General features: G+C 43.3%; 1 protein-coding gene across 1 annotated transcript in view; it reads left to right on the forward strand.

Moving 5' to 3' along the window:
- Positions 1 to 14,127: 14,127 nt before the first annotated feature.
- The window catches only part of LOC308171253 (NLR family CARD domain-containing protein 3-like), a gene marked incomplete at both ends in the record, with an annotated part of 11,467 nt that continues 8,453 nt past the window's right edge, over positions 14,128 to 17,141 (forward strand). Inside the window, one exon of the mRNA XM_080546094.1 lies at positions 14,128 to 14,141. Within this exon, the coding sequence (XP_080402220.1) occupies positions 14,128 to 14,141 (14 nt within the window). The remainder of the gene's footprint in view (positions 14,142 to 17,141) is intronic.

Below are 17,141 nucleotides of genomic sequence, written 5' to 3' on the forward strand. Positions count from 1 at the left end.
ATCCCTGCATTAACATGGCCTCTCTGACGACTTACTGAAGGCCATGTGAAGATGCAGTGTAATGACTTGGCCACAAGAGGGAGAAGAGAATGGAGTTAGAAAGTTTAGGAGTTTCCAAAGATCTGCACCGTTGCATGCTAGTGGTGCAGGGGCAGCCTTAAGGGAGCAGTCCAAGACCATTACCAACGATGGCAGATAAACAGATGTTCCTGGTAAAAGAAAAGAAAGAAAAAAGAGGCACACATGAAAGCGTATTTATCAATTTCAAACCTCTGTTGTCCTGGGGGGTATTCTATCAACGTCGCTAAAGGAAAATCCAGGCTTATTTTTGGTACGTCTCGCAAGATTTATCAAAATAAGCCTGGATTTCTTTAGGAGTCTCATGAGCCTGGATTTTCATTTAGCGAGGTTGATGGACTACCCCCCTGAAGTGTGTGTGGACCAGACAGTACAAACAACAGAGACTCCAGGCGACCCCTGGCCTGACCAAGCACGTACCGGAGAAATGCACATAGGTTTGCCATCCCCTTCTCGGTTCATTATGGAGTTGCAAATTGACCACATGTGCAAATACAGTGTTTACATACCTTTACTGTTGAATGTAATACGCTTACATCTATTACTCACTATTTATGACACAAAGGTTTGGTGCATTTGGTGCATTTGTCATGTTTTGAGGTTTGGTACATTGTGTATGTTTCGAGGTTTGGTGCATTGTGTGTGTTTCGAGGTTTGGTGCATTGTGTATGTTTCGAGGTTTGGTGCATTGTGTATGTTTCGAAGTTGTACATTTGTTAAGAATATCAAAACATTTGATGGAAATTAATTTCCTGTGAAAATCTTCTCTCCCATATTGGGAGTTATTTTGTCTTTTTATAAATTGTGTTTGACTGAAATAAACGTTCCACTTTCCATTACCGTATTGTGGCACTGTACTTTTGAGAAGGTATGATCATATTTCATATACAGTACTGATGGGTAAAAGTAATGAAACGTTTTGCTCTTCAATTCCAATCACCACCAGTTCTGTCATTTGACGTCCACATGCATATCTTATACACATCTCTTATTTTTGTCACAATATAGAGACAAATCGGTTCCATTTTTAAAAATGTAATGGCCAGGGTTGTTGCAGGGAGCAAGCACATACTTGTGCGATACATATTAAGCACACATCATTCAGTGTGTGTGTGTGTGTGTGTGTGTGTGTGTGTGTGTGTGTGTGTGTGGGAGGGAGTGGGAGAGTCTTACCCACATTGTTCGGTGGCAAAAGGTACACAGTACAAATGAAGGCAGTTGCAGTTACTTTCGGCTACTGTACCTTCAGGTAGGATGCAGTACAATGGGCAACAACCTAGTACAACCTAGTACAACCTAGTACAGCATGAATGAATGAATGAATGAATGAATGAATGAATGAATGGTCTTTATTGTCATTGATATAGTACAGGTACCAAACAACGAAATTTGGGAGCATGAAATGGTGCCTACTGGTGCTTAGGGATCCCCCCCAAAAAACATACAATTCATAGGGTATTATTGTTTGTATACCATTTTACCATTGTGATTACTCAGTAATTACCTGGTTATGTTTGTACAGTGTTGTGTAAGCAGTGCTTTGATTATGATATTGTGTCCTTCATCTGTCTAATGATTGTGACAGAACACTGCTACTGAGGCGTAGTATTCTCAAAGCCAGAGAATGACGATACGTACACCGTATTTCATGACACATCTGAGATGGCAGGACCTAATCCTCACATTCTTTGGTCTTCGCCAGTCAGCCGTGATTTGAAGAAAAGCCTTCAGATATGTCCCTGAGCAGCAGAGGAGTAGAGGTCAAAGTTTGTTTAAGTGATTAAAATCGCCCGCCAGGGTCAACCCCTCTTCAAAAACAAAACTGGCAACAGATAAAACATGGCCTTGACCTCTCCCGAGCTCCACATGTGGAGAGTGGTACTGAAGAGGACCAGCGTCTACGACCCCAAAGTGCATCAGATACAGTATGTTGACTTTGTCTGTTCGTGATTGAATCCATCTATTCACCTCTGAAAGACGGCTTTGAGGAGCCAGAGTGTGGCACGTCATTGTCGTACATCACAGTGTGGTTTTAAGAGTTCTGAGGGCAGCATATTGGGGCCTGGTGTGTATCTCAGCTATAATAAAGATAAGACCAGGATCCATTGGAGCTACTCCCAGGTCACAGGTCATTCTGACGGTGTGGGTCAAGATTGCCGAAGTGATTAAGAATGACCGACAGGGTCAGCCCTGGGCCCTGACAGAAACCCTGGCATGACGTGGGTCATTACGGTGGGCTGCTTGGCACAGCACGAGTTCCCTCAAATGGTGGAATGGTACAATGTGGCCTAGATGAGGACTGCATCTGGCTTCCCAAACAATTCACTGTGTTAGGCACCATGCAACCATATCATTGTAAGCTAACCCTCACTGGCGAGCTCAACCAACACACAAAGTTAGTGTTGAAAAAGGGTTCCAAAAAACGATTTATTATTATGGGAAAGTTATGAAGTAAAGTAGCCTACATATTTATTTTCATATTTTCCAGAATTAAGTAAAATAGTGAACTCCAGTTCATTAAAGGTGTGTTAACTGCAGATGAGTTCCTCCACGTCTAAATATCTGACCGTGATGTCATAATGGCATGTCAGGTGATGTCATAAAGGCATGTCAGGTGATGTCATTATGGCATGTCAGGTGATGTCATTATGGCATGTCAGGTGATGTCATTAAGGCATGTCAGGTGATGTCATAAAGGCATGTCAGGTGATGTCATAAAGGCATGTCAGGTGATGTCATAAAGGCATGTCTGGTGATGTCATTAAGGCATGTCAGGTGATGTCATAAAGGCATGTCAGGTGATGTCATAAAGGCATGTCAGGTGATGTCATTAAGGCATGTCAGGTGATGTCATAAAGGCATGTCAGGTGATGTCATAAAGGCATGTCAGGTGATGTCATAAAGGCATGTCAGGTGATGTCATTAAGGCATGTCAGGTGATGTCATAAAGGCATGTCAGGTGATGTCATAAAGGCATGTCAGGTGATGTCATAAAGGCATGTCAGATGATGTCATTAAGGCATGTCAGGTGATGTCATTAAGGCATGTCAGGTGATGTCATTAAGGCATGTCAGGTGATGTCATTAAGGCATGTCAGGTGAGGTCATAAAGGCATGTCAGATGATGTCATTAAGGCATGTCAGGTGATGTCATTAAGGCATGTCAGGTGATGTCAGAGTAGCAGAGATGTGACTATCAGGGAACCGCACGTGCCATGATATGTCTTGATAATTAAGATGATTAATCAATTAACACTTTTGATCATAAAACTATTGAAAGTAGCCTATCATTACTGATAATTGTAGGCCTTCCTGTATGCATTGAACAATGTATAATCCATTTTCATCTTATTATTATTATTATTATTATTATTAGGCCTATCAACATTATTATACATTTGATCATGACTGACACTGCCCCTTTGATACCAAATCATTTCTCAGGAGGGAGCTGCATGTGAGCTGGTGGAGGGCTGCAGCTGGCATCATATCTAAGGTGCCTACCACTGCTGTTGTGCCCTTGAGCAAGGCACTTAGCCCCTAATTGCTCCAGGGGGGCTGACTCATACGTCATGGTGCATTACGTGTGACATCACTCATCTGTGATTCTGGGATGGGTGTTTCTCCACCACTAGGGGGCAGCAGAGGACTCGTTACACAGTTGATAGACAGTGCACAAGAGCCTCGAGCCTCTGAACCAGTTGGATCACCTATGAGCAGGGCTGGACTGGGACAAAAATTAGGCCCTGCCATGTGGCTCAGACCGGCCCAACACAATCGGTCCGACACCGCCGATCAACATGCTGGCAGTCTGTTGAATATACTATTTGTAAAACCCCCTATAGAGCGGAGTAAGTGACATGGACAGCAAGTATACCAATGCAAGTGTGAACCAGTGTACTCACTCACTGTTGATGTACTCCACGGTGATGAGACATGGCTGCTGTGCTGAGCAAACAATACCCATACTCAATACTGTTAAGTAGTTGTATAACAAAAAGCTCGGCAGTCATAAGAATAATTACAATTATTTATTAACATTTTAATACTGTTAAGTAGTTGTATAACAAAAAGCTCTGCAGTCATAGGAATAATTACAATTATTTATTAACATTTTAAATACAAACAATATCAAATATCACTCAATATAACACCACTGTAAAAAAATTGCAGACAATGCAATAGGGAAGAGAGAGAAAGACACACACACACACGCACACACACACACACACACACACACAAGAGAAATGTGAGACATGGTACAGCAACACATGTAAAAGATGGCTATAGCTGAAAAGATTGGATACTCACCCAGTTCCGAAAGGCTCAGCCCTTTCAATCTCCACCTGGACAATTAATGGCCATATCCGAAAGATAGTGAGAGGAACAGAGTAGAGGGAGGGGCAGAGATAAAGAGACAAGGAGTGAGAAGACATGATAAGTGATTACATAACTGATTCAGATCAGAATCTTCTGGGAATCAAAAAACAGATTTGCAGCATGTCTATATAGTGTATACTCACCAAGTCAAAACGCTGCCTGTGAACTCCAGATCAACCAACACAAACGTAAAGGCTGCAGTCTTTAAAACATGACAAGGGAAGGCATCCTATGAGACATAGAGAGAAAAGGAGAGAGATTAGCATTTGTTTGGCAAGTCTGTGGCACACTCCCGCACAGTAGGTGGCGGTGTGTGGCACACACATCCCTGAGACTGGACTAGCCTAGTGATGAGAATTTAGATATTTTTAAATATATGTCTCACCTTTTTAAGCTAGAGGAGCATCTTTCTCATGAGGTCACTCTTCTCAGCTACCCTGTCAATGATGGTGTCAGAGTCCAACCCCATGAGGACATCTTTTTCGGTCGCCATCAACAAGAACGTCTCCAGCTTGTCTGCAGACAGGGTGCTCCTCAGTCTGTTCTTGATGAACTTGAGTGTTGAAAATGTTCTCTCGCAGGCCACCTGGGTTACGGAGAGCGTCAGCAGGTACTTGTAGGCAAGCCCAAGGACATGGTAGGCATCTGAGAGCATGTTGAACTGTCGAAGTACCTGAAAGCAGCAGAGTGGGCAGTTTCTGCAAGAGGCGCAGCTTTTGCTGACAATATCTGGCTCCTTATCCTCTCCTGCAGACCCATCTTCTTCCACTGTTCTGGCAGTGTATTCCTCCATGTGGGATGCCTTAAGCCTGTCCCACTGCAGAGCGAAGTTCTTCATTTCCATCTGAAGGTTTTCCACTGTAGCCCTGCTGTCAAATCTGATTAGACATTTGCTGAGGTCCTGGAAAGCATTGTGAGGAAGGTCTGTCGTCTTGAAATTGTTGAAGTTCCTGGGGTCCAGGCATGCCAAATCATTAATGAGAGTGCCGTTTGTTAAAAACCTTCTCTGGATTACCTCGCTGGCTGTGTCCAGAATTAGGTTGTGGACATTCACCTCGTATGCTCTGAGAGCATTGTCAGGTACCTCATCTAGAGCCTTCTCTCCTGGCATGTTCTTCCTCTTCCTTATTCTTTTCTTGGGGAGTGAAGTCTCCACTTCGATGTCTGCTCCTCCCTCTCTCTCTTCCAAGTTCTCGTTGGCCCACTTTACAAAGGTGTCTGCAGCCGCCTTCACAGTAGTGAAATCCCGTGTGATGTTTTTGAGGCTGTCTTGTGTGGCTATCACCATCCGATGGGCGGAGAGGATTTCCATCCCACTGGTCTGGAGGTACTTGGAGAGTGGCGTGGTCAGCTCAAATATTCTGAGGAAGATCTGTGCTGTTAAGACGGTTTCGTATTTGAGGAGGCCCTCTTTGAATCCTCTTGCTTTGGCACGGATGGTTGGCTTCTCCTTTGCCTGCTGTTCTATGGCTGTCAGTGTGAGCACTGTTTCGAGGTAGAGGCTGCTTGTCGGTTTATTAAAGTGTCCAAACACTTTTCCAACTGCTTCATGCTTGGACAACCACCGTGTTTCTCCTATTGGAGATAGTCGTCTGTGCCTTTTGTCTTGGGCTTCATTGTCCCACAGTATGACCCTCTGATATGAGTCCTTGATGAAGACTGCCACGTCGTTTAGTAGACTGAACAGAGATCCACTTTCCAAAACACTTCCAGTCGTGTCTGCCAGGACAAGATTCAGTACATGGGCATAGCACCATACATGGACATGAGTAGGAGACTGGGATGCCATAAATGCTGAAAAGCCTCTGTACTGACCCTGCATATTTGAAGCTCCATCTGTTGAGTTGCCGATGCACATGGCCTTGTCCAGTTTCAGACCACCCAGGACCCCAGAGAGCAATTCCACAAAGTATTGCCCTGTGGATGCATGGCACTTCACCACAGCAACCAGCCTCTCATGGACTTCCTCTGTCGTGTACCAAATAACGACGGCACACTGATCCTGGCTGGTTATGTCCTGTGTGGTGTCGAGCTGAACAGTGAACATTCCAGCTTTTTGTATGTCACTTGCGATGGTCTCCTGAATGAGATGACCAATACTGTCTATCACTGAGTTTACAGTGGTCTTGGACAGTAAGGTGACGAGGGACCCTCTACCTTTTGTTCCACTGGATGCATGCAATTCTTTGCTCTTTTTAATGCACTCCTCAAGATGCTCTTTGAGGCTAACATTGCACTTTCCTATTATAAGGATGAGCTCCAAAAAGTTGCCATGATCCAGGGTACTGTCGTCCCACTTGTATGCTGCCTCGTTCTCCACATGCCTGTAGCTCAAGCCCCTCTTGCCTATCACCTTCACCACATCCACAACACACTCCAAAACCTGACGTTTCTTTCTTACTTGCTGCCTATGAGCAGACATCTGACTGCCAGAAAACTTGCTCTGGATATCTCCTTTTCTACTTCTTAGAAAATAGGCTTCAGCACACTTTCGGTGTGTAGCACTCTTTTCATCAGGGGAGGCTGGTTCATTAGGGGCAATTGGACAATGCCCCACCAAAGGGAGAAGAGAGAGATTTTTTTTCTATGACTTCTAGACAGTGTTGCTTCTGAATATCATAGTCCAATCAGCTAGTGTTCTGTGGAGTATATCATAGTCCAATCAGCTAGTGTTCTGTGGAGTATGTTCCAATCAGCTTCAAGTCCCGCCCCTCTCGGGGCAACTTTCAGTCTACTCGAAATTGCACTAGGCTGTTCTCGTAGACTTGCATGTAAAATCTATTTAGGTAACTTCAGGCCATTCGGTCATTTGTCTATGGGGTTTTGGGACATGCACAAAGAATCGTACGTGCTTACGTCATGTCCGGCGTACGTTCGTTCACCTGCTTCACCATCGCTATGGCGGCTAGTAATGTTCTAAACAACTCAGTTGAATCTTTAAAAGAAACACCGTTCAGCCGTCGTAGCAACCAGGAGAAATTAACAGTAAAGGAATTAGGACCACCCAGACCAAATTTAATTATAAAGCAAGTTTATACAAAGGCAGGGGAAATTGGAAAATCGTATAACCGAGGATTTAGGAGGATTTCTTTCTGTAAACAAATTGAACAAATGGATTAGAAGGAGGCATCTTTTGTTCCCAATTTGAGGATATTACAACTGGACCTATTACCGAAGTCAAACTTCGTTTGTGGTCGCAATCTCCGCACCGGCTGTGTTAAGGGCTCTGCACACAGCGTGCGATTTCTGTTGCTACTGTTGGTGTTTTGCGAAGCCAGAATACACAAACTCGACCTGAAGGTAAGAGAGTCAGCTAAGATAAAAGCTACTTCAAACATTTAGTAATATCGTCAGCATGGTACGTTTTCTATTGTCGTCTTTTAGCTTGTTTGTTTATGTATTCAGCACACGCACACGCACACACACACACACACGCACACACGCACACACACGCACACACACACACACACACACACACACACACACACTCACACTCACACACTCACTAGAGGGGATGAAGAGGTCTGTACAGGGGGGTAGGGGGGATGAAGAGGTCTGTACAGGGGGGTAGAGGGGATAAAGAGGTCTGTACAGGGGGGTAGGGGGGATGAAGAGGTCTGTACAGGGGGGTAGAGGGGATGAAGAGGTCTGTACAGGGGGGTAGAGGGGATGAAGAGGTCTGTACAGGGGGGTAGGGGGGATGAAGAGGTCTGTACAGGGGGGTAGGGGGATGAGGAGGTATGTAGAGGTGGGTAGGGGGGATGAAGAGCTCTGTACAGGGGGGTAGGGGGGATGAAGAGGTCTGTAGAGGTGGGTAGGGGGGATGAAGAGGTCTGTACAGGGGGGTAGAGGGGATGAAGAGGTCTGTACAGGGGGGTAGAGGGGATGAAGAGGTCTGTACAGGGGGGTAGGGGGGATGAGGAGGTCTGTACAGGGGGGTAGAGGGGATGGAGAGGTCTGTACAGGGGGGTAGGGGGGATGAGGAGGTATGTACAGGGGGGTAGAGGGGATGAAGAGGTCTGTACAGGGGGGTAGGGGGGATGAGGAGGTATGTACAGGGGGTAGAGGGGATGAAGAGGTCTGTAGAGGAGGGTAGAGGGGATGCAGAGGTCTGTACAGGGGGTAGAGGGGATGGAGAGGTCTGTAGAGGTGGGTAGAGGTGATGAAGAGGTCTGTAGAGGTGGGTAGAGGGGATGAAGAGGTCTGTACAGGGGGGTAGAGGGGATGAAGAGGTCTGTAGAGGTGGGTAGAGGGGATGAAGAGGTCTGTACAGGGGGGTAGAGGGGATGGCGAGGTCTGTACAGGGGGGTAGAGCTATTCTCATGCTAAAATCGACTGTAAATCCAGATTTTAAAGTTGATATTCTTCCCCGTGGAGCATGCCCCCATAACCTGTGCCCCACCCAAAATGTTTAGCACCAGCCGCCACTGCTTTTCATGCTCCTCCACATTCTGTTGCGCACGTCTCCATCCTGTCATTCCAGTAATACATTTTCTGGGGTCAGTGCTATTGCCAAATGCCATACAGACAAAACAAAACAATGTATGCTGTTCTTCGCAATATGTGAGCCACTTCCTACTGGTGCCATCTGCACATGTGAAATACTTTTGTGCCGCTGTATTTTTGGTTCTCTGCTGAGGGTGGTAATCTAAAAAGTGATCTAGCATGGAAGGCTCAGGACAGGCAAAGTAATTGAAGTCCTGAACGTGGCACTCTGTTTCCTCTGTTTCATCTTTTTCTCTCTCCTTTTCGAATGAATGAATGAATGAATGAATGAATGGTCTTTATTGTCATTGCTACAGTACAGGTACCAGTACAGGTACCAAACAACGAAATTTCCCTGACACTCTGCTTTTCTGGGGAGGGCAGCAGCAGCTCAACCTGGTTCAACAAGACATGGACAGAGAAGTAAACTAACTGGTTGTCAAAATCAGCAAAGTTCTCATTTACATGTACACACAGGCTGCATGATTGCATTATGTTACACCAGAAGCCCAGTCATTTCAAATGGAAGGTTGCAAGACAACATTATTGGGTTGCAGACTGCATGAGTTTTATTTCTCCATGCAATAAAAAAGCATTCATTAGTTCTGAACTAGGCTAGTGTATTTTTTTTTTTTTTATATTTGTATTTTCAAATAAAAAGTATTATTAACACCCATTGTTGGTATTGCATTTATGTCAGTGACAGTGATACCTCAACTTGCTAGCTAGCAACAAAATAGAAAGTCACAAAATGCAGAACACCCCCATCTAACGTTAGCTATAGAGTCCACAGCCAAGCAGCACTAACGTTACACCACGAGAGAGATCACTGTGTGTGCATGAATTCCAGCCAAGTCCTGGTGAAGCAATGCAATCATGCTGCCTGTACGGGTTAGCATAAGTCATAAGACATTCTCTGCTGCTGCTCCCTTAATCTGGCCAATGCAAGCGACTAACATAACTTTGCTTTTGTAAAACCAAGTAACAACATTGCTTACCTCTCTAGCTGTGTCCTCTGTCTCCTCCTCAATTGCTAACGGCACATCAGTGCTAACGTTAGTTAGCGGTAAAGATTTTGCTGTGGCAGCCGCAGCTGTAGTAGGCCTAGCCCCCACAGTCGATGCAGAGAACATATCTGTCAGTTTCTGACATTTTGAGGCATCCTCTGCTAGCTTCTCCCTAATTTTCTGGGCACCCCCTTTCACTATCTTATCTACGGACATGACACTGTACTTGGGTTGTCGGCCGAGGGATCAGAGTGGGGGAGGGGGCCGATGGACAGCAGGGCCTAAGCATGTGATTGGGCCAGCCCATGTGTTAGTATAAACGGGGGCCGCCGCTTGATTCAGCGCTAGTTGATGCCGCGCTATTTTGGGCCGCGCTAGTTTGGGCTCGGCCGCGCTAGTTATTTTTATTTTTTTAAAAAAAAAAAATTAGGGGGGTGGGGGTCAGGCGGCCCGACCGGCCCAAAACTAGCGCGATTGTATGGCCAGTCCAGCGGTGCCTATGAGTACATTGTTCAGGCCCTGTATCAGTTGTCTGCTTTCATTTTTGCGCGTTGTCTATCAATGGTGAAAGATGAATAATAATAATAGTAACTTATATAGCGCTTTTCTAGACACTCAAAAACGCTTTACAAACTGAAAAGATCGAGTAGTAAAAAAAAAACTAGACAGGAACAATTCCTGTGGAAATTATGAAGTGTGTTTGACCCCCCCGTGTGCTTGACCCCACCCGGGCCACTCCACTGCATCCCCAGCCGAGCTAACTAGCGCAGGCTAACAGGCTAACTACTAGCTCCTCCCTGCACCCCCGGCAAAGACTGTGTGTCTTTACGTCACTCAAAGGCCGATCTGTGGCGTTTTGAATATCGCCCCATTCATTGTCTGTGGACTTTTTTGGCCGCTTAACAGGGCATTGTGGGTAAACCGTAGGCCATAACCTTCCGTGGGACAATAGCAATGCGAGTTGGAATGAGCCGCACATTTTGACCTCTCACCTCTCATGTCTACCTAGTCCCAAAACTGTGGGACGAGTAGCCGGGGCAAATTTTGCTATAATAATAATAATATTGAAGAATAAATATATATGTACAATACTAATAAGTGTTGCTTGCTACTGCAAGCACACTTAATAAAGTCAAGACTAGCGCTATAACCATTCACTCTGGAACGCCCTCCTCAACCACATCAGACAGGCCAACACCCTGCCAACTTTTAAACAGGCCCTCAAAGATATGATTCGTTGAAAGGACTAGTTGTTACAATCCCTAGTATTGCACCACTTCTAATGGGGAGTTCTTGAACTGGGGAGATGACATTAAAAACATTTAAAACTTTGATTCAAACCATTTTGAAATTGTTGACCCTCATGTCTCACATGTCATAAATCATATGTGATAAAAAATTAAATGTAAACATTTAATCTCTATCATGGTGACACTGTGAGCAGAGTAACAGTCATTTCATACACCAATAAAGCTTCTCTCTGTGAAGATAGGAACTAGTGAGGAAGATTGTGAGGAAGGCGCAATGTGAAGAGCGACAGAGAGAGAAAGAGAGAAAGGGATAGAGAGAGAGAGATGGATAGGGATAGAGAGAGTACTTCATGTGTGGCTTAAAGTATCTGTGCATATAGAATGGCAATAAGTGATTTATTTATTAGCCCTTCATAATTTTGTATTTTTAATAGCAGCTTTTGTGTGCACCTATTTTTCCTCAGGCCACTAATGCCAGCATGAATCCAGGGGTATATCTGTAATAATTATTCTAATTATAGGGGCATATCTGACTATGAACTCAACTAAGAGTTAAGTAACAGACTTATTCAGCCATGAGTTGATGATTAACTCAGATCAAGATGGTAAAGTCTCTCTGATCAAGATTAGAACTCGACTAGAGTCACTCGATTCTGGGTTCCCAGATGAGAATGAGGCAGACTGTAGAAGGCAGTGGGTGACAACGATTCACAATAAGTAAGTGCAAATGTTTGTTTCATGTTTGTTTTATGTATGTAACACCGTTGTGCTATTGCCTGTCTTGGCCGGGACGTTCTTGTAAAATAGATTTTTAATCTCAATGAGTTTAGGTTTGAGGTTAAATAAAAAAATAAAATAAATGTTCTCATGGGGCTTCTGTGAGTTTGCAGCTGTACCTATGGTATATTGATAATGTACATCATTGCTCCAACTGCTGTATTTGACCAGGAATGACTGTTCTAAGATTCAGTGTAAACAAAGGAGAAAAGGAGAGAGGACAGACAGATGCTAGGCAGTCTTTCCAAGTTCTGTACGCATACAGGAGACCTTTAGAGCAGCCAGTCATTAGACCAGGTGAGGTAAGGGCCAAGATTCTGATGAAACAGTACAGAAATGTAGGGTGGCAAATTCCCAAGAAGCGGCTTATAAATAAACAGATACCAATGCCTATTTTGCCCAGGGATGACCAGCCATGTTATATAAAAGACAATGGTGAGTGTTGTAATCAGCACCTGTGATACATCTAAGGGCAGAGTGATGGACTGAGTCAAGTGGCTTTAGCGTTGAAGACGCAGCATGTCTATAGATCACATCACCGTAGTCCAAGACAGACAGGAAAGTTGCTTCAACAATTCTTTTCCTGCATTACATGGGTAAACAGGATTTGTTTCTGTACAAAAAGCCAATCTTCTGACGCAGCTTGCTGATACTTGCTATGATACTTTATGATCATAGCAAGTATCAGCAAAATACTTTATTTTTATGAAGTTTATGATCAATCCAGATACCAAGATACTTGTAAAAAAAAAAAATCTTTATTTTATCATGCTCTTAAAAAAGTGCAAAGTGCTCTGGTGCAAAAAGTGCAAGCGTTTCAGTCATATGACCATCATGAATGAATGAATGATCTTTATTGTCATTGCATTGTCATATGACCATCATCAGTGTCACAGGGCAACAGACAGACTTTTCTTACAGGGCCACAGGCCTACACAGGTGTGGATGATCAGGGTCATCAGGATTAAACAAACAATCAAGGGCTCAAGGAAAAAACATTGACATAGAAAAATAAAGAGGCAAGTTAACTAGGACACTATATATATGTAACTAGGACACTACATGTATTATGTAACTAGGACACTATATATATGTATATATGTAACTCAAAGCTGACCAAGGGGTAACATAGTGAATATACCATAGATGACACAAAAATCACATGCAACACATTTTGTAGATAACATAGCAGACAAGATACATTTGAATGGGAGAGGGTGGAGTCCTATATGAAACACTGGAGGGAGAGGTCCTCATTCATGCCTCCTGGGTTAACAGACTGTAAGTAGAAAATCCATCTGCATTCAGTCTGGAGGAGTCTGGGGTCAAGATCTCCACCTCTATGTGATTTTTTTACTTGTTGGATGACCATGTATGTCAACTCTGCTGTAGAGTGACCGGCTTCCATGAAATGTCTGGCAACTGGAGATGTAATCTCCTTGCGTCTAATGGCACTCATATACAGTATGTTCTATTATACGTGTGCGGACTGGTCTAGATGTTTTTCCTACATATTGGAGATTGCATTTAGGCTACATGAGATCACGTAGATGACATTGGGAGATGACATGTTAACACTTGTAGAGCCAAAATTACAGCTTTTAGCCAATGGAGGATTTAAATTCCCTGCAGTGTAAACGGTCGGCTGGTTTTGGCATACTTATTATGAATTTAGTAAGCAGTATGCAGTATATACTCATTGAGTATGCTAGTATGCAGTATGCTAGTATGCCATTTCGAACACAGCCCATGGTCTGTCTGTTGCCCTGTGACACTGATGATGGTCATATGACCGAAACGTTTGTCCCGCACCTTGCACTTTTTGCACCAGAGCACTTTTTTAAGAGCATGATAAAATAAAGAGTAACAGCCAGTCATGTGGGAGTTCATTACACCAATAAAGCTTCTCTCTGTGAAGATAGAAACTAGTGAGGAAGACTGTGAGGAAGGCGCTATGGCCGTGTGGAGAGAGAGAGAAAGAGAGAGATATATATAGAGAGAGAGATACAGAGAGAGAGATAGAGAAAGAGAGAGTAGTATGTGTTTCTTTATATTAAATTCACGTTGTGTAGATTCTCGGGCTGATTCAATCCTCTCCTGTGATCCGGGGAGTCAGATGTGTGGGACTGGCTGCCACTACATCATTTGACCATGGAGCCGTTGAGGTGAGAGGAGAGTGTGTGTGTGTGTGTGTGTGTGTGTGTGTGTGTGTGTGTGTGTGTTTTAACCAGGGTTCGAGTTATAAGCTGAACTCTGTGGGGGTCTCCAAAATAACAGTGCGAAATGTTCTCATGCACGCGCGAATCATGCCCACACAGCGATGGGACTTACAAGTTTTAATTAGCTATAGGCAGTAGCGGATTAAGGTGGTCAGTGGCCCTAGGCTACTCCTTTGTGTGAGGACCCCCCGCCCCCATACACAAGCCTCCCCCCTCCCCAAAATATACAACTCACGAGCACCCTGCACACACACACCACTCATAATGCTTTACCATAAAACACTTAAACACTTTAATAACACAATAACACAACAGTGTTAATAATGCAAAGAATAAAAAAAAGGTTCAGTGCATTCAGTTCTGTCTCTATTGCTCTCCTCTCCCGTTGTCTCTCTGTTACTGTCCTGTTGTCTGTCTCTCTGTTGCTGTCCTGTTGTCTGTCTCTCTGTTGCTCCCCTCAGCTCTAAATGAAAGAAATGAATTAGCTAATTAGTTGGCATGTAAACATATAGTTAGGGTTGGGTACAGTTTGGGTTTTATTCGATACCGGTGACAAATCGATACTTTAAAAACGGTACCGGTACCGAAACATCATCCTCATCCTCAAATCCCAACATATCCTGACGCTACAGCTGCAGGCTACTCATTTCACCACATCAACAGCCCCACATGAAACAACAGCTATAAAAGCGATAGTCACACATGTATCTCGGCCAATAATTGTGTTATTTTTGCTATACAGAAGAGCGAAAAATACATTAGGTTAGTAAAAAGTAAAAGCCACCTTACCTTTACGGAGACAAGAAAGACCAAAGTGGTCTGTTTTCAGTAGGTAGCAGAGTCCTCAGTAGTAGCAGCAGTAGTAGCAGTAACAGTAGTAGCAGCAGGGCTAACGTTAGGTGTCATTAGGGGTGGGACGATTAGAAAATGTCATGTCACGATTATCGTGGGCAAAATAATCGCGATCCACGATATTATCGCGAGAATAAAAAAAAAAAAAAAAAAAAAAAGACTTTTTTTTTGAATGCCAATAAAACACACTGTAATCACTTTAACTTAGATTTTGTTGTATTTTTATTGAATCATGTTAATAACATTAACATCATTTTAAAAACATCTTGACAAAAATAAAAATCTTTAATAAAATCTTAAATAAGGTAATGATAAATTATAAGGTATCACTGCATAAATAAAGGGGAAAAATACTGTCAAACAAAACTTGAACACTGACACTTTTCTGTCATCAAACTGAGTGCTAGCCTTGTGGCTTAGAGACTTGAAAGCTTCAAGATAGGTTAAAGTGCAAAAATGTCAACATGTTCACTTTTTCTGCCTTTAGCTGTGCTCGGAGAGGTGTGAGTATGTGCCCACTGGCACTAAACACTCTCTCTGAAGGAACACTAGTTGCAGGTATGCATAGAAGCCTGCATGCAACCCTGGAAAGGTGAGGCAATGGACACGGGGCCGATGCAGCCATGGTGAGAAGGCTAGCATACGTTAGTGACTGACTGACAAGGCTGACTTGACAGTCACGTTACCCATGCAGGCTGAACAATCACGCGAGACAAATTTCTGTGACGATATTCGCGCGCGGCTCATGTGAGAAATCTCAATTATATTACTATTTCTTTATAACATACGATTATGACATCCTCCCTCTCGCCAGTTTGGGGCAACATAGACTTCTCCCCTGGTGCCACGGATAGGGGTTTCAAGCGGTGGGACAGCAAAGGGATGGTTACTATCGGACATTTATATGATACGGAAATAGTACTTTCATTTGACCAATTATGTAAGAAATATGACCTACCACGAAATGAGTTTTTCAGATACCTTCAGATACGAAGTTTTTTAAATAGCCAAAAAGACACTGGCCTCTGTCACCAACCCTCTCCGCTGGAGGAGATAGTCTCTGCTGGAAAGACGAGAGGCATTCTGGGGTTTGGGTATAGAGCACTTTCGAAATATGATAAAGGCAACCCTGCATTTACGCCCAAAGACTGGAATAATGACCTGAACATTAATACTGATGAAGCAACTTGGTCACTAATATGGCAATCGGCAAACGACATCTCAATCTGTAATAGGATGAAGGAAACGCAATTTAGACTACTACAACGTTTGCAGATTACTCCCCAACTTAGACATAAAATGGATCATAACAAATCGGAAATGTGTACAAAGTGTATTACCGAGGTTGGGAGCTTTGTTCATTGTGTTTGGACTTGTAGATATATAGATGATTACTGGAAAGGTATAGTGGATAAAATTCATCTAATTCTAGATGTTACATTGGATAAGGACCCCATGTGTCTATTGTTTGGGTCATTTAAAAATAATAATAAAAAAATAAAAAAAATAAAAAAAAACGATTATGACGATTATTCAACTAATTAAAATTCTCCGCGATAAAGTTATCGCGGGTGTTTTTATCGCGATTAACGATAAACACGATAATCGTCCCATCCCTAGGTGTCATAGCAGGTTTCTTTGATAAAAAGCCGAAATTTTCTAGGCTTGATGACCCGGTCGGCAGCAGTGGCCTTTTTTTGGGCGGCATGGTAGCTACTGTATGTATATACTCCTGTATAGCTAATGAATGAATGTTTGCTTCTCAATAATAGGCTAGGTGCACAATCTCACTACTTCCTGAAAGGCAACTGGTGTCTCACTCTATTGGTTTAATTGATTAATCAGCTGTCCACTGTGTGTTCCAACGGTTTACCGCACAGCTGATTAATCAACCTTTTGCTGTTGCACAATATTCTACTGCGCCCCATGGTGTCTTGGTGGTGAAGTGCAGGCAGTCAAAGGCATACTGTCATTCACAGGAGATTAATGGTGCGCGTAGTTCTTTTGGAAAACGTGTTTATTTTACAATATTTATAATATAAATTAAATAATATTCATTACATTGACATTTTGATCAAATAATAGTTGTGGTAA

Source organism: Nansenia antarctica (genome assembly GCF_963989245.1).
Source record: "Nansenia antarctica genome assembly, chromosome: 15".
Lineage (NCBI taxonomy): Eukaryota > Metazoa > Chordata > Actinopteri > Argentiniformes > Microstomatidae > Nansenia > Nansenia antarctica.